Source organism: Colobus angolensis, unplaced genomic scaffold (genome assembly GCF_000951035.1).
Source record: "Colobus angolensis palliatus isolate OR3802 unplaced genomic scaffold, Cang.pa_1.0 Scaffold8, whole genome shotgun sequence".
Taxonomy (NCBI): Eukaryota; Metazoa; Chordata; class Mammalia; order Primates; family Cercopithecidae; genus Colobus; species Colobus angolensis.
In genome coordinates this window covers 8,724,594-8,747,298 of record NW_012121820.1, presented here as the reverse complement: position 1 = coordinate 8,747,298, position 22,705 = coordinate 8,724,594, and the positions used below count along the sequence as shown (strand labels likewise).

At 48.5% G+C, this 22,705-nt stretch overlaps 1 protein-coding gene across 1 annotated transcript in view; it reads left to right on the top strand.

The window, feature by feature from the left end:
• PABPC1L (poly(A) binding protein, cytoplasmic 1-like) overlaps nt 1-22,705 on the top strand; it is a 30,213-nt gene that overhangs the window by 1,504 nt on the left and 6,004 nt on the right. The window contains 9 exon segments of the mRNA XM_011928976.1: nt 1,640-1,833; nt 5,493-5,608; nt 7,651-7,790; nt 7,928-8,022; nt 10,637-10,774; nt 13,366-13,461; nt 19,712-19,978; nt 21,412-21,502; nt 22,138-22,251. Of these exon segments, the coding sequence (XP_011784366.1) occupies nt 1,640-1,833; nt 5,493-5,608; nt 7,651-7,790; nt 7,928-8,022; nt 10,637-10,774; nt 13,366-13,461; nt 19,712-19,978; nt 21,412-21,502; nt 22,138-22,251 (1,251 nt within the window).

The following is a 22,705-nucleotide window of genomic DNA, read 5'->3' as shown; positions in this document are numbered from 1 at the left end:
GAGACCAGCCTGGCCAAGATAGCGACACCCTGTCTCTACTAAAAATACAAAAAATAGCTGGGCATGATGGCTGGCGCTAGTAGTCCCAACTGCTGAGGAGGCTGAGGCAAGAGAATTGCTTGAATCCGGGAGCAAGAGGTTGCAGTGAGCCGAGATCGTGCCATTGCACTCCAGCCTGGGCGACAGAGCGAGACTCCATCTCAAAAACAACAACAACAATAACAAAAATAGTGGCTTTAACATTCTGACCTAAGACTCTAGAAACCCAAAAAATGCCCGCCCCAGTGGAGTCCACTAGAAGGATCCCTTGCGCCAGGCCGCCTGGGTGGACCAGGCGGTTCCCTGAGTGGGTGATTTGCTGGGGAAGGGGTTGTTCCGCGGGGCCTGTTCCCCGCCCCTTACTGAGCTGGATTCCTGGACATCTTTTTCTTTGCTCTGCTTTGCTCCACCTCCTGCCTCTTCCAGTCTTCCTCCCTTCCTCCAAGCCCTGTGAATGAAGTGGGACTTGGTTTTTTTGCCCCACCTCATAGATAACATTGCCGCAGAGAGAGGGATTTTGTCCCCGTGTATTTATGATAAGACTAGGTAGAGAAGCCAGGCTTCCTGAAACTTGCTCCACTGTGTTCCCCACAGCCCCTCTCCATGTCTCTGTGCTAGTAGACTCCCTGAAACAGGTCACGTGTATCACCCGGGAGGGATACAGGCTGCAGCAGTGGCTGGAGGCTGGGCATTGGCTGCTGTTTTGAGACAGACATGATTTTGTGTCAGGCACAAAGTTACAAACAAGGCACCTTGAATACCTTCTTTATTTTTCAGTCCCTCCAACAACGTGGTAGTTGGTAATATCTCCCTTTATTAGGAAAAGTAGGTAATATTATCATCATTCCCCCTTTACAGATGAGGAACAGGCTCAGAGAGGTAATGTTCACTTTCCCCATAACCTGACTGCTTGAGAGGTAACCTCAGCTCTGCCCTGCAGCACCTCTGAGTTTTAATTTCCTCAAAGTGCTGCCACCCCTTGTCATATGGACATTCTTTTTTTTTTCTTTTCAGACAGAGTCTTGCTCTATCACCCAGAATGGAGTGCAGTGGTGCGATCTCGGCTCACTGCAAGCTCCGCCTCCTGGGTTCACACCATTCTCCTGCCTCAGCCTCCCGAGTAGCTGGGACTACACGCCCCCGCCACCACACCCTGCTAATTTTTTTTGTATTTTTTTGGTAGAGATGGGGTTTTACCATGTTATCCAGGAAGATCTCCATCTCCTGACCTCGTGATCCACCCGCCTCATATGGACATTCTTATCCACTCAGTGTACTTTAGAAGCCAGAATAGACCTGACACAGTCACAGACCTTTCCTGTTTCTTAGTCTCAGTTTTCCCATCTGTAAAATGGGGGCGGGAATCCATGCTCATGTGGCTACAGGGAGTTGAATGAGATCATAACTGGAAGGTGGGGGGAGCACCATACACACTAATTCTTAGCTTATCCTTCCTGAGCCTTCAGGCTCTTATCTCAGGTGGGACCCAGACAATGACTTTCTCTTTTTTTGGCTCCCAGTTAAGCACCTGGGGGGGTGGGCGACCAAGGCAAGAAAATTCCCTTAACTTGCTCATTTCTCTCCTCTTCCTTCTGTCCAGCGGAGCGGGCACTGGACACAATGAACTTTGAAATGCTCAAAGGCCAGCCTATTCGCATCATGTGGTCCCAGCGAGACCCAGGACTTCGCAAGTCAGGTGTGGGCAACATCTTCATCAAGAACCTGGAGGACTCCATTGACAACAAGGCTTTATATGATACCTTCTCCACCTTTGGGAACATCCTCTCCTGCAAGGTAGAAGATGAACGGTGTACGTCTTTGGGTGGATCAGTGTCAACTACCTGCCTGGTAGAGGGATGACAAGCAACACCTCACTTTACAGTTTACAAGGTCCTTTCAGTCAAGTTTCAGGAACAGCAAGCACCTGAATGGTAGCCGTTCTTTCAGTTTCATCTTCCATGAATGATCAGACATTACTTGTGTATCAGTCAGCTCTCGCTGTGTAACCTCCCTCAAATGTAGTGGCTATCAACAACAATCATTTATTTAGCTCGTAATTCCACACTTGGCAATGGGCAAAATTCTTTTTTTTTTTTTTAAAGATGCACAACATCCTATTCCCATGCTGGGCAGTTCTTCTGGTCTTGACTGGGTTCCCTCCTATGCCCACTGAAAGCTGAGTGGGAGCTCTCACTGGGTATATGAGGGAGTGGATGGCTGTCGGCTGAAACATCTCGGCTCTCCTCCCTATGGCCTTTTGTCCTCCGGCAGGCTAGTCCAGGCTATTCTCATGGTATTCTCATGGCAATGGCAGGGGCTCAGAAAACAAGAGTGGAAGCACACCAGGCCTCTTGAGAACTGAATGCAGAACTGGAATCATCACTTCCACTACATTTGTTTTTTTTTTTAATTGAGATGCAGTCTCATTCTGTTGCCCAGGCTGGAGTACAGTGGCGCAATCTCAGCTTACTGCAACTTCCTGGGTTCAAGCCTGCTGAGTTCAAACGATTCTCCTGCCTCAGCCTCCCGAGTAGCTGGGATTACAGGTGTGAGCCACCATGCCTGGCTAATTTTTGTATTTTTAGTGGAGATAGGGTGGGTTTCACCATGTTGGCCAGCCTGGTCTTGAACTCCTGACCTCCCAAAGTGCTGGGGTTACAGCCATGAGCCACCGCACCTGGCCACTTTCACTACGTTCTATTGACCAAAGCGAGTCACAAGACCAACCCACATTCAAAGTGAGAAGGGAGTAGAAATTATAGGATGAAGGGTGTGGCTACAGGAAGGCTGTTAATTGGGGCCATGATGGCAATCAAGTGATTAAATCTTGTTTTTAAGATTCTCTTGCATTAGATGTAAGTTCCATCAGTGATCTTGTTCTTAGTCATTATTGTATCCCAATACTTACTAAGATGTGACACACATTAGGTGCTCAATAAATATCTGTTGAGCCAATGGATGTATATCATTTGAGAAGGATTCTGATTATTTCTCTGACTTTCTATATGAAGATGTTGAGGATCAGCCGCCATATAGCAGGTCAGTATGTCCGGAACACAGGGCTTAAACCTGGGTATTCTGCCTGTAGGTTTTATTAGGATGGTTGATCGGTTACCCTGTAGCCTTTGGAGTGTCTGGTATTCTAGGGAGGATGGGGACAGTTTTGTAGCCTATGTGTTAGAACTTTCATCAAGTGCTACTGTGTGCCAAGCATAATCCTTAAGTTCTCAATAAGGGCCCTCAAATTCTTGGTCAATAGGAGGCTATCCCTGTGGCTCAGAGGAGCAGGTAGACTTCAGGAGATGTAGTAATGCACTAAGGGTTATCTGTAACAGAGAGACAGGGCCGTTTCCTGTCTTTGAGGATCAAAGGAAGAAAGAGACTCTTCACTTGTGTATTAAGTTCTTCACAATAATAATGGCAGATTTATCATGTACTTTCTGTGTGTTAGGTTTTCTGCATACATATATACTCCTTAAAAGGGTACCTGGCACACTGCAGCTTCTCAGTGATAGCTATAATAATCAAAGAATTAATTCTGTTGGCTGATCCTGGACAAGTCATTTATTCTCATTTTCCCTCTGGGGCTCAGGGGTTAAGAGGTGCTTGGAAGGATTCTCGTGGCATAGATAACGAGGGAGGTATGTAATGCCCTTAGCAGGTTCTTGACCCACAGTGGGGACCTAGTCAATGTGATTAAATCCGAATGACCGAGCTGAGACTTGAGTTGAAAGTGGAAGAACCCTGTTTCAGTATGAGAGGTGGAGGGGTATGTGCAAGGCATGGGTTTGGAAGCAAGACTTGTTGTGCAGGACCCATTGGGGAGCCTCAAATGCCAAGTTGATGTAGTTCTATGGATAGAAGCTACTAGAGACTGAAGGAATGTGGTCAGAATTACATTTTAGAAAGAGCATCCCAGTGGTAGTGTGGAAGCTAGGCTGGGAGGCAGTGCTTGTTATCCAGGCAGAAAATGCCACTAGCTGAGCTAAGCCTGTAGCCACAGCAATGAGTGGAGCCACAGTCACCTTGAAGTGGGGTTTAGTGGTCTTTCTGTGAGTTCAACAAGAGGGATGGGGACTACATGAACTAGAAGATCTTTCCCCGTTCTCAAGTTCTGTCCTGCTGACCTGAGTTAGGAGGGTTACAGAATGGGAATAGGATGTTGTGCATCTTTAAAAAAAAAAAAAAAAAAAAAAAATGAAGCCAGGTGTGGTGGCTCAAGCTTGTAATCCCAGCACTTTGGGAGGCCAAGGTGGGTGGATCCCCTGAGGTCAGGAGTCCGGGACCAGCCTAGCCAACATGGTGAAACTCCATCTCCACTAAAAATATAAAACATTAGCCAGGCATGGTGGCATGTACCTGTAATCTCAGCTATTCAGGAGGCTGAGGCAGAAGAATCGCTTGAACCTGGAAGGCGGGGGTTGCGGTGAGCCAAGGTTGTGCCATTGCACTCCAGCCTGGGCAACAAGAGTGAAACTCCTTCTCAAAAAAAAGAAAAATTGAAATGAGTTTGTTGTTGCAGTAATTCATGAATTAGCAAAGTTTAAACAATGTGGAAGGGAAGAAAGTGAAAAAGAAGACTCCATTTCTTTCAGCCCTAGTCCCCAAAAGTAATATTAATACATTTTATGTGTCTTTTTCAAAATTTCCAGTGTGTAGATGCCTACTTCAGCCTGAATGGATTTTTTTTTTTTCTTCACTTAACAAGACTGTCAGCCATGTAACCAACCACATTCTCTTCAACTCTGCACGTACAGTATACTGGTGTGAATGTACCATCAAGGCCGCCCCTTGGTGAATACCCAGGTTGTTTCTAGTTTCTTGAAGGAAACACGGATGCAGATGTGGGGGTTTGACTCTAACCCTTTTGCCCATTGCCTTAGGAAGACAATCAAAAGCCGGTATGCAGTATAGATGAAACCCGTGTTCATTGCAAGGGCGCTCTCCCTCTTAAATCTGTTTTTTCTTTTCTCTTTTTATTTTTTTGACACAGAGTCTCACTCTGTCACTCAGGCTGGAGTGCAGTGGTGCGTTATCAGCTCACTGCAACCTCTGCCTCCTGGGTTCAAGCAATTCCCCTGCCTCAGCCTCCTGAGTAGCTTGGATTACAGGCACCCGCCACCACATCCGGCTAATTTTGTGTATTTTTAATAAAGACAGGGTTTCACTATGTTGTCCAGGCTGGTCTCCAACTCCTGACCTCAAGTGATACGCCCACCTCGGCCTCCCAAAGTGCCGGGATTACAGGCGTGAGCCATCACACCCAGCCTTCCTGAATCCGTTAACTTGAGTGGTGGCACTCTCTGAGCTTCCGTATCCCATCCCTAACATGCAGGACTGCCTTTTCCATGCACACAGCAGGCATGCAGAGACTGGTCGTGATCACCTTTGCCATTCCTTTCTTCCTGAACCCTCTGTCAGTACTCTTCCTGTCCTTCCTCCCTGTGGCCCAGGTGGTGTGTGACGAGCATGGCTCCCGGGGTTTCGGCTTTGTCCATTTTGAGACCCATGAGGCCGCACAGCAGGCCATCAACACCATGAACGGGATGCTGCTGAATGACCGCAAAGTGTGAGTGGCTGGGCCCGAGGGAGGGTGGAGGCTGCAGGGACAGAAGCATGGCACCACTGACTTGGAATCGATGCTACCCTCAAGCTGCTAATGGGCACCAGACACTTGAGTGGCAGGCAGCCCTCCTAAAAGTGCAACCTCGGAGCAGCTGCTCAGCCTCTCAGGGACTCTTTCCCGACATAAAGATGGAGCTGATAATCTGCATTAGAGGATTGTTCAGAGTGGTAAAGGAAGTGGTGATTTTAAAACTCTAGAGGGACTGGCTAATGGTCATATCATCAATGGACACTGTGTTTTCATCTGTTTTCCAGCCTTCTCAGTATGGGCTGTATGTGTGTGTGACAGGGTCTTGCTACGTAGCCCAGGCTAGATACACGTGGCACAAACACAGCTCACTGCAGCCTTGACCTCCTTGGCTCAAGTAATCCTCCTGTCTCAGCCTCCTTTGTAGCTGGGACCACAGGTGATCACATGCCACCACACCTGGCTAATTTTTTTATTGTTTATTTTTTTGTAGAGATGGGATCTCACTTTGTTACCCAGGCTGGTCTTGAACTCTTGGGTTCAAGTGATCTTCCTGCCTCAGCCTCCTAACATGTTAAAGTGCTGAGATTACAGGCACGAGCTACCACGCCTGGCTTTTTCTTTAAACCTTTTGTGTTGTTTCATGAGATTTTGGCAGAAAGAAAAGTAGACATATGCTTAGCTTGCTCTCATCCTACCATTAACTTTGATATCATCCCCACTACGCAGATGGGAAAACTGAGAGGCAGATGCTGGAGAGAATCTGCCTCTGGCTGTTCCCTGCCCAGAATTTTGATTTTGCTCATCTGAGGGGCCATCCCCCATGGTCAGGCCCATGGAGAGAAGGTGGCTTTGAGCTGGGGGATGCACTGAGAGTCATTTTGTCCGGGGTTACTCAGGAGAGGGTCCAGTCAACCTGTCAAACAAATCTTGGTGGGCTTTCCCAGTGCTCAGAAGAATACTCTTGTTAGCTCCAATTTACTCAAGTTTACCTTTGCCACTCAGTTTTCTTCAAATTGTGGTACCTGGTACAACTTTGTTTGTGCTAAACGTGCTATAAATACCATCAGAATTTATTTTCATTTTTAAAATCTGGGATACTTTCCTAAATGTGTTTACATGAACTAGGAAATGATCTTTTAAAATTAATCTTGTGGCTGGTTGCAGTGGCTCACACCTGTAATCCCAGCACTTTGGGAGGCCAAGGAGGGCGAATTACCTGAGGTCAGGAGTTCAAGACTAGCCTGGCCAACATGGTGAAACTCCATCTCTACCCAAGATACAAAAATTAGCCATGTGTGGTGGCACATGCCTGTAATCCCAGCTACTCGGGAGGCTGAGTGAGGCAGGTGAATCGCTTGAACCCGGGAGGTGGAGCTTGCAGTGAGCTGAGATTGCACCACTGCACTCCAGCCTGGGCAATAGAGTGAAGCTCAGTGTCAAAAACATAATAAGTAAAAATAAAATTAATCTAGTATTTAAGTGATTTTAATCAATGCCCCCCCATAGCAACACTAGCACTGACTGCGTCTAATTCACTTAACCTTGCTTCCCCAGTACACCCAATACATGTCAATAAGCAAAGCCCGATGATGAGAATTTGAGTCCCAATTTTCCAGCAATGAACTCTGAGGCTCAGAGAGGTTAAATAACTTGCCCAGGATCACACAGCTAGGCAACTGCAGAGTGAGGATTCAAGCCCTTGTCTGTTTGACTCCCAGGCTCATTCTTCTGTGCTCTCAGCTGCCTGATATATAGTAGTAGTTATGTGTGCATTTGTCGCAAGAATGAAATCTTCTTAACCTTCTGCTGGGGACAAGCTCTGGAACATAATAGAATATCTTGGCTGTTGGAGGTAGCCGGGCCTTGGGGATATTCTAAGGAGTTTTGCCCTACCCAGTTTCCTGATGAGGCATATGTAAGCCTGGAGAAGGGCAGCAGTTAAGCGGGAGTTGGCATGGGGGTGGCTGATGACTGGTAGCTGTTCATAGCCATCAGCCACTGTGGTATGTCCACAGCTTTGTGGGCCACTTCAAGTCTCGACGGGAGCGGGAGGCGGAGCTGGGGGCACGAGCCCTGGAGTTCACCAACATCTACGTGAAGAACCTCCCGGTGGATGTGGACGAGCAAGGCCTGCAGGACCTCTTCTCCCAGTTTGGTGGGTGTGTCCCCAAGGGAGTGGGGGTATCACTGTTTTCCCTCTCCCCCTCCAAAGTTTGGTAGCGGGGAGGGGCCCTCCTGGGGTCTCCTGAGGACTTCCCAGACCCCCCTTTCAGCCAGGTTGGTCCTTTACAGGGAAGATGTTGAGTGTGAAGGTGATGAGGGACAACAGCGGTCACTCGCGGTGCTTTGGCTTTGTCAACTTTGAGAAGCATGAGGAAGCCCAGAAGGTAGGAGCCTCCCCATGGCTCTGTTCTGCAGCATAGGGACTGAGCTGGGACTAAGAAGAGGGCCCCAGCTGCCTGTGGAGGGGAAGAAAGTCCCTCCCTGGCCTAAGCCAAGAGGGTGGGAGAGTCCTACAAGCAGGCAGAGCCCTTCCTTCCTGTGATGCAAAGGCCAAGGGCTTCTTTCTTCTTTGGTCACTTCCAGCCCTGAGGTCTGCAGAACTGAATATTTAGGTAGGGATGCAAAAGTCATGATTATATAAAAATATTTACTTGTGAACTGACCACTTAAATCAGTTTCCACCAGGTGTGGTGGTGTGCACCTGTAATCTCAGCCAACGTGGGAGGCTGAAGCAGGAGGATCCCTTGAGCCCAGTGGTTTGAGTCCAGCTTGGGCAACATAGCAAGACCCTGTCTCTAATTTTTTAAAAACTGTCCAGATGTGATGGCTTATGCTTGTAATACCAGCACTTGGGGAGGCTGGGTGGGAAGACTGTTTGAGTTCAGGAGTTTGAGACCAGCTGGGCAAAAACAGCGAGACGTCATCTTCACACAAAAAAAGGCTCTCACAGTTAGCAAAGAGGATTATTTTGTGCCATGAAATACAACTCAAAGTAAGGATGTTGATGATGCTGTCATGCCATTATGAAAGAATTATGCTTGCTGCTTTGTTCAAATTATCCATGTGTAGTTGCAGTTAGAACCTAATTTTTTTAAGCTCTTTTTTAAATGTAGTTTTAGGTTCAGAGCAATGTTTAGTGGAAGTTACGGAAGTCTTCTGTATACCCCATGCCCCCACACATGAACAGCCTCTGCCATTATCAATGTCCTGCTCCCAAGGGTTACATCTGTTACGAGTGATTAACTTACTTTGACACATCATTAACACACAGTCCCAAGTTTACATTAGGATTTACTTTTGGTGTAGAGTCTAGGGGTTTGGACAAATGCATAATGACATGTATCCACTATTATGGTATTATGCAGAGTACTTTCAGTGCCTTAAACACCCCCTGTGCTCCGTCTCTTCATTCCTGCATGCCCCTTAACCCCTAGCAACCGATGATCTTTTTACTGGCTCCGTAGTTTTGCCTTTTCTGGAACAGAGAGTATGTAACCTAGATAGGCTTCTTTCACTTAGTAATACACATTTAAAATATGGGACTATATAAATATTTACATTTTATTTCATTTTTATTTATTTATTTTTGAGACGGAGTCTCACTGTGTCACCCAGGATGGAATGCAGTGACATGATCTTGGCTCACTGCAACCTCCGCCTCCTGGATTCAGGTGATTCTCCTGCCTCAACCTCCCGAGTAGCTGGGACTACAGGCGTCTGCCACCATGCCGGGCTAATTGTTGTATTTTTAGTAGAGAAGGGGTTTCACCATGTTGGTCAGACTGGTATTGAACTCCTGACCTCAAGTGATCCACCTGCCTTGGCCTCCCAAAGTGCTGGGATTACGGGTGTGATCCACCGTGCCCAGTCATATTTACATTTTAAATATGGGAAACTTTGCAAATCTCAATGTTATTTTTATTTTTATTTTATTAAGACAGAGTAGGCTGGGCATGGTGGCTCACGCCTGTAATCCCAGCACTTTGGGAGGCTGAGGTGGGTGGATCACGAGGTCAGGAGATCCAGAGCATCCTGGCTAACACAGTGAAACTCTGTCTCTACTAAAAATACAGAAAATTAGCCGGGCATGGTGACGGGCACCTATAGCCCCAGCTACTCCGGAGGCTGAGGCAGGAGAATGGCGTGAGCCCGGGAGGTGGAGCTTGCAGTGAGCCGAGATCGTGCCACTGCACTCTAGCCAGGGTGACTGAGTGAAATTGTCTCAAAAAAAAAGACAGAGTCTCACTCTGTCGCCCAGGCTGTAGTGCAGTGGCGCGATCTCAGCTCGCTGCAACCTCCGACTCCCAGTTTTAAGGGATTCTCCCGCCTCAGCCTCCTAAGTAGCTGAGATTACAGGCACCCGCCACCATGCCTGGCTAATTTTTGTATTTTTAGTAGAGATGGGGTTTCACCAAGTTGGCCAGGCTGGTTTCAAACTCCTGACCTCAAGTGATCCACCCACCTTGGCCTCCCAAAGTGCTGAGATTACCAGGTGTGAGCCACTGTGTCCGGCCATCAATTTTGTTTTTTAAAATACAGCCCCAGTCCGATTATTATTATTATTATTTTTGAGACGGAGTTTCACTCTTGTTGCCCAGGCTGGAGAGCAATGGTGCGATCTCGGCTCACCACAACCTCTGCCTCCCAGGTTCAAGCGATTCTCCTGCCTCAGCCTCCTGAGTACCTGGGATTACAGGCATGTGCCACCATGCCTGGCTAATTTTGTATTTTTAGTAGAGATGGGATTTCTCCATGTTGTTCAGGCTGGTCTCGAAATCCTGACCTCAGGTGATCCGTTCCCCTCGGCCTCCCAAAGTGCTGGAATTACAGGCATGAGCCAAAGTGGGTATACTTAAATGGCCTTTGTCCTGGTACTGATTATTCTCAGCTAGTGTGGCCAGCCCGGTTTGCAGGTGGCCTCTCTAGATCCAGAAGATGAGCCTGGGCCAGGGCCACATCTGAGTGGTTACCAAGCATGTTCCCTCCTCCTCTCCCCAGGCTGTGGTGCATATGAACGGGAAGGAGGTGAGCGGGCGGCTGCTGTATGCGGGCCGGGCCCAAAAGCGCGTGGAGCGGCAGAATGAACTGAAGCGCAGGTTTGAGCAGATGAAGCAGGACCGGCTGAGGCGTTACCAGGTGAGGTCAGGCTTCCTGGCGGCAGCCACTTCTGTGTGAAAGCAGCTGTGTGTCGGGGGCCCTGAGTGGTGACTGTTTCTTCTAGTCATCCTACTTCTGGGCATTTGACTCAAGGCAGGAATCAAACGAGCATGGGATGGTCCCCTCTGCCTGATTTGTAACAGTGAGAAACTGGGCACAGCCCAACCATGATAGGGGTTAGTAGGGGTGCTGGGGACCTTTTGGTTAGAATAATCCTTCATGTGGGACTGGTTAGCGTCCAACCCGGCCCACTCAATCCCAGTCGCATCCTCTAGTCTCAGACAACCAAAGTACCCCGCATATTGCCAGATGCCCCTAGAGGAAATCCTACTCCTGGTTGAGAATAATCAGGCCAAATATGTTACATCCAAAAGCTGGAATGTTGGACAGCCTTTGAATTATATGGAGTTAATAATTAAAGTGAATATTGTAGATCAGTCCAATTTAAAACTTCATTGGGAAGTGAAACCCTCAAAGATTTTTTTTTTTTTTTAAACAGCGTATTGCTCTTGTCGCCCAGGCTGGAGTGCAGTGCATCATCTCGGTTCACTGCAACCTCTGCCTCCTGGGTTCAAGAAAGTCTCCTGTCTCAGCCTCCCAAGTAGCTGGGATTACAGGTACCTGCCACCATGCCCAGCTAATTTTTGTTTTGTTTTGTTTTTGTTTTTGTTTTGTTTTTTTTTTTGAGATGGAGTCTTGCTGTGTCGCTTAGGCTGGAGTGCAGTGGTGTGATCTTGGCTCACTGCAGCCTCTGCCTCCTGGGTTCAAGCAATTCTTCTGCCTCAGCCTCCTGAGTAGCTGGGATTACAGGTGCATGCCACCATGCCTGACTAATTTTTGTATTTTTAATAGAAATGGGGTTTCACCATGTTGCCCAGGCTCGTCTTGAACTCCTGACCTTGTGATCTGCCCACCTCAGCCTCCCAAAGTGCTGGGATTACAGGTGTGAGCCACCGCACCTGGCCTCATTTTGTATTTTTAATAGAGACGGAGTTTCATCATGTTAGCCAGGCTGGTCTTGAACTCCTGACCTCAGATGATCTGCCCACTTCGGTCTCCCAAAGTTCTGGGATTACAGGCGTGAGCCACTGTGCCTGGCCCTCCTCTAAGATTTTTGACAAAAGTTCTAGATTCTTCATGGAGAAGGGCATATAAATATACACATCCACAAAAAAACGTGCACACATACTCAGTAGTTCTCAGTGACGAGCAGTTTTGCCTCCTGGGGGACATTTGGCAACGTCTAGAATTTTCGTTGTCGTGTGGGTGGTGGGGTGCTACTGTCATCCACTGGGTAGAGGCCAGGGATGCTGGCAGACATCCTACAGTGGCCAGGACAATGCCACAGCAAGGAACTGTCTGGCAGAAAATGTCACTAGGTCTGAGGCTGAGAAACACATACATCCTCTTATGTCCATACAGCGTGTCCAGGGGCTTACAGACCCACAGAACAAAATACTTGTTATGTGATCTGTGACAGCAGGATGCTATGCTGTACAACTGTGTGGTCTCTGCTCTCTGTGTGTTCACACACTGTTGTGTTTGGGAGGTCTGGAAGGAGAAAAGTCAAGGTGCTAGAGGCAGCTGTCACTCAACAGTGAGGTGCACAGACGCTGAGGTTAGGCTGCCTGGGTTGTCCAGTCCCTGCCACTCAGCCACTGTATGATCTGGGGCAACTCTTTGTGTTTCAGTTTTGTCCGTAAAACAAGGATAAAAGTTTCCCTCACGCAGGGTTGTTGTGAGGATTAAAAATCTAAATGTGGCCTGGCGCGGTGGCTCACACCTGTAATCCCAGCACTTTGGGAGGCTGAGGTGGGCAAATCACCTGAGGTCAGGAGTTCAAGACTGGCCTGACCAACATGGAGAAACCCGTCTCTACTAGAAAATACAAAGTTAGCTGGGCCTGGTTGCACACGCCTGTAATCCCAGCTACTTGGGAGGCTGAGGCAGAAGAATCACTTGAACGCAGGAGGCAGAGGTTGCAGTGAGCCGAGATTGCACCATTGCACCTAGCCTGGACAACAAGAGCGAAAATCCGCCTAAAAAAAAAAGTCTTAAAAAAAAAAATCAAAATGTGTGGGAAGGCTTAGAGTGGCACCTGGCACCAGCATGAGTAAGTGCCTGAGGTTCCTGGGCTGGCAGGCGGTGGAGGGGCAGCTCACCTGTGTTAGGGGTCTGGTCATGGGCTGGCCTGCAAGGAGCTCTGCCTCCTGCTGCCCGACATCCACTATCTGGAGAGCTCGGCTTGAGCTTGCTCTGCACCTCAGCCTGCCATGGGACCTGGGGCATCCTCGTGGGCCCCATCTGTGAAATGGGGAATAGCTGTGGTGAGGCTGGGACCAGCGCAGATGTGTGAGAACTGCAGGGGAATTCGGGATGTGGGGCTACAGCTTGCATGTGATGGGCACGCTGAGGGATAGGGGTACCTGGGTGCTGAGGGAGACAGAGAGCAGGAGGCTGGGCTGGTGGGGCTCCCCATGCCCCTTGTGCCTGTGTCAGCCCCCTGATCTCCCCAAGGCAGTTGGGGTTGGAGGGGAAGGGGCCATCCAGCAGTTTCCCTTTCCTTCCAGGGTGTAAACTTGTACGTGAAGAACCTGGACGACTCCATTGATGACGACAAACTGAGAAAAGAGTTCTCTCCCTATGGAGTAATTACCAGTGCGAAGGTGAGGGCTGGGGGCACCTCTGGAGGACAGCGTTCCCCTCCATCCTCTCACCACCATCCCCCGCAACCTCACCCCTCCGCCCTCTCACCCAGTTGCCTCCAGGGGGTTGGTGCCGGCTACCCCTTCTGGGGCTCTGCTGACCCCGTTGGAACTTGTAGCCCATCTGCAGCCTTATCTGGGCTGAAGGGGAAGAGGGTAGAAATATAGTCCCAGTCACACAGCTGGACTTGGGGCTCACTGTAACCTTGGCATTTATTGAGTGCCTACTGTATGCCAGATTCCAGAAATTCACATCTTAATATTTCCATTGACTTTTGTTGTCTGGCCTCTGCCAGTGACATCACACTCCTGGGCCTCCGTTTTCCCATCTGGAAAGTGAGAGGGCTGGACTTTGTCATTCTTCGTTTGTTCTTCCCTATTTCTGGAGCACCAATTGTGTGCCCAACCCTGTTAGGCCCCTGAGATGTGGCAACTGGTCCATCTACTCCACAGCTCTGTGAGTTTAGCAGATGTCGTCTCATAGATAAGGACACTGGGCTCACTGGATGGCTTTCAACCCTGGCTTCTCATTACAATTTGAGAATTTGCCCTGGGCAATTCTTAAATATATACACCTGAGTCAGGCATGGACTGTGGCTCCCTGGGGTGTAGGGCCCGGGCTTTTTTTTGTTTTTTAAAGCTCCCAGAGGCCGGGCACGGTGGCTCACGCCTGTAATCCCAGCACTTTGGGAGGCCAAAGTGGGTGAATCACAAAGTCAGGAGATCGAGAGCATCCTAACACACACGGTGAAACCCCGTCTCTACTAAAGAATACAAAAAACTAGCCGGGCGAGGTGGCGGGCGCCTGTAGTCCCAGCTACTCGGGAGGCTGAGGCAGGAGAATGGCTTGAACCCGGGAGGTGGAGCTTGCAGTGAGCTGAGATGGCGCCACTGCAATCCAGCCTGGGCGACAGAGCAAGACTCCATCTCAAAAAAAAAAAAAAAAAAAGCACCCAGATGGTTTTAAGATGATCTAGTGTTTATTCATTCTGTACTAGACTTAAATACCTGCTGTTTTACCAGGCTTTGTGGAAAACAGGAACAAATCAGATGTGATCCTTGCTTTCGAGTAGCTTATAGCCTAGTGAGGAAGTCAGCCCATCACTAACTCAAATGGATTATAAGATGGGGACAGTATGGGAGACAGAGCTACAGGAGTTCAGTGGAACAGGAGGGAGGGCTGCCTGGAAGAAGTGGCAGTAGCAGCAGTGTTTGACTTGGCTGTGAGGAGGTAGGGAGCTGGAGTGGGAATGAGGAATTTTCCAAAGAGATCTGTGTGAGTGACAGGATGGGGGGACCCGCCTGAGTGATATGATGCTTGGGTTCTGAGGAAGTGGTCTAGAAGTTCTCTTCTGGCTATTGAGTCCAATTATAAACATTCTTCAGGGAGCCTTGTGTTTGGAGCAAAAAAGGTTGTCTTTTAGGTTAAGGTCCTTTTGAAAAATGTGAGAGAAGGCTGTGGCACATGTAAATTAGGCATCAGTAAATTTGATTACACATCATAAAAAGCTATAGGTCCTCTTTCCCAGCAAATGCATACACATTTGATGTCGTAACATGGTTGGAAGATGGAATTTTAAAGTTAATCAGATTTAAATGTAAACCCCAGTCCCACCATTACCTAGCTGTAGAATCTGAGGCAAGTGGCTTTGCCATTTGGACCTTGTTTACTCACCTATAAAGTGGGAGCAACATTGTTCACCTCTCCAGGTGTCCTGAGAACTACTAAAGAGGCTGCATGTAGAGCATCTGCATTCGATAAGTAGTGAAATAGTGACTGTTGTAATTAGTCATCATACACCTTACATACAGCATCTGGAGATGGACCTTGTTAAGGACTCCTGGAACAAAGAAAATGTGTAAATTTGGATTGCTTAGAGTTAAGGCACACCTGGGGTGACCATCTTTTTAACAAGACAAACGGTATGAAATGGGGATTATATATATCTTTTGTGTGTGTGTGTGATGGAGTCTAGCTCTGTCACCCAGGCTGGAGTGCAGTGGCACAATCTCGGCTCACTACAACCTCTGCCTCCCAGGTTCAAGCGATTATTTTGCCTCAGCCTCCCGAGTAGCTGGGATTACAGGCGCCTTCCACCAAGCCCAGCTAATTTTTGTATCTTTAGTAGAGATGGGGTTTCACTGTGTTGGCCAGGCTGGTTTCAAACTCCTGATCTTGTGATCCGCCCGCCTCAGCCTCCCAAAGTGCTGGGATTACGAGCATGAGCCACCGCACCTGGCCTATCTTATGCACTTTTATGTATTTTGGTTTATTATTATTTTTTATGAGAGACAGGTTCTTATTCTGTTGCCCAGGCTGGAGTGCTGTGGTGTGATCATGGCATGCTGCAGCCTCAACCTCCTGGGCTCAAGTGATCCTCCCACCTGAGCCTCCCAAGTAGCTGGGACCACAGGCATGTGCCACCATGCCCAGCTGATTTTTAAAAAATTTATTTTGGTAGAGATGGGGTCTTGCTATATTGCCCAGGCTAGCCTTGAACTCCTGGGCTCAAGCAGTCCTCCTACCTCAGCCTCCCAAAGTGCTGGGATTATAGGCATGAGCCACTGCATCTGCCCTATATTGTTTTATATAAAAATAATTACGAAAATTAAAGGAATTAATGGATATAAATACTTATACCACTATCAAGTTCATGGTAAGCTCTGAATAAGTGTTGGCTTTGCTAAATTTTATCATTATTAACTACCGACTGCCAGAAGTTCTTAAATATATATATATACACACACACATATATATACACACACATACACACACACACACACACATATATATTTGAGATGGAGTTTTGCTCTTGTTGCCCAGCCTGGAGTGCAATGGTACAACCTTGGCTCACTGTAATCTTCGCCTCCCGGGTTCAAGTGATTCTTCTGCTTCAGCCTCCTGAGTAGCTGGGATTACTGGCACCCGCCACCATGCCCAGCTAATTTTTTTGTATTTTTAGTAGGGATGGAGGTTTCACTATTTTGGCCAGGCTGGTCTCAAACTCCTGACCTCAGGTGATCCACCCGCCTCAGCCTCCCAAAGTGCTGGGATTACAGGCGTGAGCCACTGCACCCGGCCCTTTGGCTGTCTGATGAAGCCTGTGGACCCCTTCTAAGAATATTTTTTAAAAACTTTTTTGAGACAAGAGTCTCGCTCTATTGCCTGGGCTGGAATGCAGTGGTGCCATCACAGCTCACTGCAGCCTCCAACTGCTGGCCTCAAGTGATCTCCTGTCCCAGCCTCCCAAGTAGCTGAGACTATAGGAGCACCACTATGCCTGGCTAATTATTTCTTGTATTGCCCAGGATGATCTCAAACCCCTGGGCCCAAGCAATTCTTCCACCTCAGCTTCCCAAAAATAGGCGTGAGCCACGAAATCTGGCCCTAAGAATATTTTTAAATGCATAAAATAAGATTCTTAGGCTTATTTAAAAAATTATATTGAAAAAATATAATAGATTACTAAAGTGAGAGCAGTATGTACTTCTTTTATTATTATTATTTTTATTTTTTTTGTGACGAAATCCTGCTCTGTCACCCAGACTGGAGTGCAGTGGCATGATCTCGGCTCAGTACAACCTCTGCCTCCCAGGTTCAAGAACCCGGGTTCTGCCTCCTGGGTAGCTGAGATTACAGGCACCCGCCACCATAACCAGCTGAGTTTTGTATATTTTTAGTAGAGATGGGGTTTCACCATGTTGGCCAGGCTGGTCTCGAACTCCTGACCTCAGGCGATCTGCCCACCTCGGCCTCCCAACATGCTGGGATTATAGGCATAAGCCATTGCGCTCAACCAAGATTAGCAATAATTTATGTGCTATGAAAATATTTTCTTTTTCTTCATGACAAATTCATGGCTAATACTGCCAGGATTTTTTTGTTGTTGCCCATATTCATAATAGAAGGAAATGCTAATGTGAAAATAAAGATGTCACTTTTCCCCCAGTCCAGGTTCACAGACCCCCTAAATTGTATCCATGACCTCCCTGAGGGGGGGATCCATGGACTCTCAGGTTAAGACCCCTACACTGAAGGGTCGCAGAGTACAGTTTGAAAATTACTGATTAAGAGCATGGGCTCTCCAGCAGTTCAAGCCCAGCCTGGGCAACAGGATGAGATCTCATCTTTACAAAAAATGAACAAAATTAGGCATGGTGGGGCGTGTCTGCAGTCCCAGCTACTGGGGAGACTGAGGTGAGAGGATCACTTGAGCCTGGGAGGTCGAGGCTGCAGTTGAGATTGTACCACAGCACTGCAGCCTGAGTGACAGAGTGAGCTCCTGACTCAAAGGCAAAAAAAGAAAAAAGAAAAAAAGAGGATTTAAAAAATAACTCTAGTCCTTATGGGATGTGTGAGCCAGGCCAGTGTCTTGACTCTAAAAAAGGTTAAAAACCCAGGGTCGGGTGTGGTGGCTCCTGCCTGTAATCCCTGCACCTGGGGAGACCTAGGCAGGAGGATCTCTTGAGACCAGCCTGGGCAACATAATGATTGCTGATCTCTACAAACTTTAAAAAAATATTAGCTGGATGTGGTGGCATGTACCTATAGCCCTAACTACTTGGGAGGCTAAGGCAGGAGGATCCCTGGAGCCCAGGAATTTGAGGCTGCAGTGAGCTACGATAATACCACTGTACTCCAGCCTGGATGATAGAGTGAGACCCCATCTCTTTAAAAAAAAAAAAAAAAAAAAAGGGCCGGGTGCGGTGGCTCAAGCCTGTAATCCCAGCACTTTGGGAGGCCGAGACGGGTGGATCACGAGGTCAGGAGATCGAGACCATCCTGGTCTACACGGTGAAACCCCGTCTCTACTAAAAAATACAAAAAACTAGCCGGGTGAGATGGCGGGCGCCTGTAGTCCCAGCTACTCGGGAGGCTGAGGCAGGAGAATGGCGTAAACCCGGGAGGCGGAGCTTGCAGTGAGCCGAGATCGCGCCACTGCACTCCAGCCTGGGCTACAGAGCGAGACTCCGTCTCAAAAAAAAAAAACAAACCCTAAATGCCATGTGGGTTGGGTCCTGGAAGAGAAAAAGAATATTAGGGGGAAAAAGAGTGAAATTCCAATGAAGTCTGGAGTTCAGTTAATAGCATTGTAGTTAATAGGAGCTAACGGTATAAAATAGTTAATAGCATTGCACCAGTGTTAATTTTGTAGTTTTGAAAAATGTACCATGCTCACATTGGGGGAAGCTGGGTGAAAGATACACAGCAGTCCAGGCATGGTGGCTGACACCTATAATCCCAGCACTTTCGGAGGCTGAGGCGGGCAGATCTCTTGAGGTCAAGAGTTTGAGACCAGCCTGGCCAACATGGTGAAACCTTCTTTCTACTAAAAATACAAAAATTAGCCAGGTGTGGTGGTGCATGCCTGTAGTCCCATCTATCCAGGAGGTTAAGGCAGGAGAAGTGCTTGAACCCGGGAGGCTGAGGTTGCAGTTAGCCGAGATTGCGCCACTCCACTCCAGCCTGGGTGACAAAGTGAAACTATGTCTCAAAACAAACAAACAAACAAACAAACAAAACAGATATACAGCAAACCTCTGTACTGTTTTTGTAACTTTTTCTGTAAATCTGTAGTTACTCCAAAGTAAAAAGTTTATTTTAACAAAAAGGCTAAGAACCTCTTTCTCAAATTCCTAAAGAACTTGGCTTGGTACTTAGCAGAGGCAATAGAAGTTTACCAGAACAGTGTGTTGGGTTGAGTCCTGGCTAACGTACAAACCACTGGCTGAGTGACCCCAGATAAGTCACTCTTTTGAGTCTCTCTTTTCCCAGTTGTAAAGTGGGAGCCGCGATGCCTCCTGCATCGGGAGACTGTGTGAGGTGTGAAAGACATGTAAAGTATCTGGCATGCAGCAGGCCTCATAGATGGGGGTGCACGCTACATCCCTCAAACAGTTCAGTAAACCGGGTGCACACTACATCCCTCCATCACTGCTCAGTAAATGGGGGTGCATGCTACCTCCCTCCATCACAGCTCAGTAAACGGGGTACACGCTACCTCCCTCCATCACAGCTCAGTAAATGGGGATACACACTACCTCCCTCCATCACAGCTCAGTAAATGGGGGTGCATGCTACATCCCTCCATCACAGCTTTCTCGCGGGCCTGCTCAGTGCTGGGCTTGGCCCGTGGGGAGGAGGGAGGCAGCGCAGCCCCAGGAGCCTTCCTTCCCCACCCCAGCAGCTCTTGTCTTGTCTTGCTTTTAGGTGATGACAGAGGGTGGCCACAGCAAGGGGTTTGGCTTTGTGTGTTTTTCCTCCCCAGAAGAGGCAACAAAGGCCGTGACAGAGATGAACGGGCGCATCGTGGGCACCAAGCCACTCTACGTGGCACTGGCCCAGCGCAAAGAGGAGCGGAAGGCCATCTTGACCAACCAGTACATGCAACGCCTCTCCACCATGCGGACCCTGAGCAACCCCCTCCTGGGCTCCTTTCAGCAGCCCTCCAGCTACTTCCTGCCTGCCGTGCCCCAGGTGACATCCTGCCCACAACTCCCACCACAGCCTTCCCCCCTGCCCCGGCCAGGCAGAGCATGAAGACTAGAGTTCTAGGGAAATGGAGGTTTCTAACTTGCTTCTGCTGAGGACTCACGAGGAAATCTTTGTTTTCCTCTCTATAAAAGGGAGAGATAGTGTTAGTCAAAGGGCATTTCCCAGTGAGAGAAGCTCGTGAATGTTGTGCTGAAAAAGACTCTCAATGATCCAGCAAGTTTGGGAAATGTTGCGTTCAGCAAAATAAACCTACGTTTTTCTTTCTTTTTTTTTTTTTTTTTTGAGGTGGGGTCTCCGTGTCACCCAGGCTGGCATGATCATGGCTCACTGCAGCCTTGAATTTCTGGGCTTGAGTGATCCTCCCACTTTAGCCTCCTGAGTGGGTGGGACTACAGGTGCGTGCCACCATGCCCAGCTGATTTTTTTGTTTATTTTAATGAAGGGGGTCTCGCCATGTTGCTCAGGCTGGTCTCGGACTCCTGGGTTCAAGCAATCCTTCTTCCTTGGCCTCCCAAAGTGCTGGCATTACAGGAGTGAGCCACTGTGCTCCACCCTACATTTTTAAAAAAATTAAATTAATTTTTTTTTTTGGAGACAGAGTCTTGCTCTGTTGCCCAGAACGGAGTACAGTGACAACATCTTGGCTCGCTGCACGCTCTGCCTCCTGGGTTCAAGTGATTCTTGTGCCTCAGCCTCCCAGGTAGCCGAGATTACAGGTGCGTGCCACCACACTCAGCTAATTTTTTGTGTTTTTAGTAGAGACAGGGTTTCACCATGTTGACCAGGCTGGTCTTGAACTCCTGACCTCAAGTGATCTGCCCTCCTTGGCCTCCCAAAGTGCTGGGATTACAGGCATGAGCCACCATGACTTAAATTTCTTTACTGTCTACACTATTCTACCCTAAGATGCCAATTTCTACTGAGACTCTCCGAAACAGGCACAGATTATCCAGCATTTCCCCGGCTTAGATGGTCATTTTTTGTGGGATGCCTGTTAACATCTCCCCTGGATGTTAGTGTTCTGAGGAGCATGGTTTGGGAAAGGACCTCATGGGACTTAGAGGAAGTAGAAAGATGTCACCCATTAAAGGCCACCAGGGTGAGAACATTCCTCTCCTTTTAGCAGTTGCTTAAGCTGGCACAAGTTGGAGTAAGATGTCACCCTTTTTATCCAGGTCATTGGGCTAGCTGACAAGGAGCCAAAATTGAAATCTAAGATCTTTGCCCTGGAGGATTCAGGGCTAATGGACATCCTGAGATGGGAGGAAGGAACTTTCATTTCAGCCTTATGGGTCTTGACTCAGCAGTCCCTGCAGGAGCCAGTGGAGTTCCTGCCATGGTGTCCCTGAAGAGTTGTAGCTTCTCACCTACCCTGCTGCCAAGCCCCTCAGTCTGGGTCTTCTTTTCCCATGCAGCCTCCAGCCCAGGCTGCATACTATGGCTGTGGCCCGGTGACACCCACCCAGCCTGCTCCCAGGTGGACGTCCCAGCCACCTAGACCTTCCTGTGAGTGACCCAGCCCCTTCCACTCTGACTGGCCTATTGGTGTGGGCCCCATGAGGCAGTCATGACACAGCGATGTAACCTGGCTCTGCCACTTTCCACGGTGGGTGACTTCACTTCTCTGAGCCTCAGTTTCCTCTTCTGAGCATGGGCCTGAATGAGATGTGTGTACAGTACCAAGCACAGTGGTGAGCCAATGAAAGACACACAGCTAGCCACCAGCAGTCATCGCCAAAGATGCCTCTGATTTGTGACTCTGACAATTCTTGCAAAGCTGAGAAGATGAAATTCCTCTGGCTGTATTACTGACCAAAGGCCCTCCTCTGTAAGAGTGAAATGCACACTCACTTGAAACTGTCCTGAGAGACTAAGGTGTGCGATCATGGTGTTTATGCAGTTTGGGGCTCTGGGTAGACACGAGCTGGGTTTGAAATTGTAGATTCCTACACTCCCCCTTTCTGGAGTTCTGGGTCTAAGTGAATTGACTCCTATTTCTGTTGTGAATGTTGTAGTTTCCCTTCCCATTCTCTTGGTGGCCCTGGAAGCCTCTAGGCACAGTGTGCCACCCTGATCATTCCCACCATTCCATCCAACTTTTCTCTCTGTGGTGTCTGCACCACAAGCTGCCTACCCTCCAGGTGCCTCGATGGTCCGGCCACCAGTCGTGCCTCGTCGCCCCCCGGCCCACATCAGCAGTGCCAGGCAGGCCTCCACCCAGGTGCCACGCATGGTGCCTCATACCCAGAGAGTAGGTGAGTGTGGGTAGGGCCAAGGGGAATGGGGGTGGGGCAAAGTTGGCACCAGGAGTCAGGACCAGCCTCCATGGTGACCTTGCCATACGCCCTCTCGGTGAGCAAGGCCGACTTTGGAGACTGTAGCGTGGTAGTTAGCGTGGCCTCCAGTTTCTGGGACCAACTGACTCAGGCCTCTGCTGACTACTACATCCGATCACCTAATCTGTAAAATAGGGACAAAAATAGTACCCCCATTTTATTGTAGAGAATTTAAATTTTTTGTTTTTTTTTTTGAGGCAGAGTTTTGTTCTTGTTGCCCAGGCTGGAGTGCAATGGCATGATCTCTGCTCACTGCAACCTCCGCCTCCCAGATTCAAGTGATTCTCCTGCCTCAGCCTCCCAAGTAGCTGGGATTGTAGGCATGTACTACCATGCCTGGGTAATTTTGTATTTTTAGTAGAGATGGGGTTTC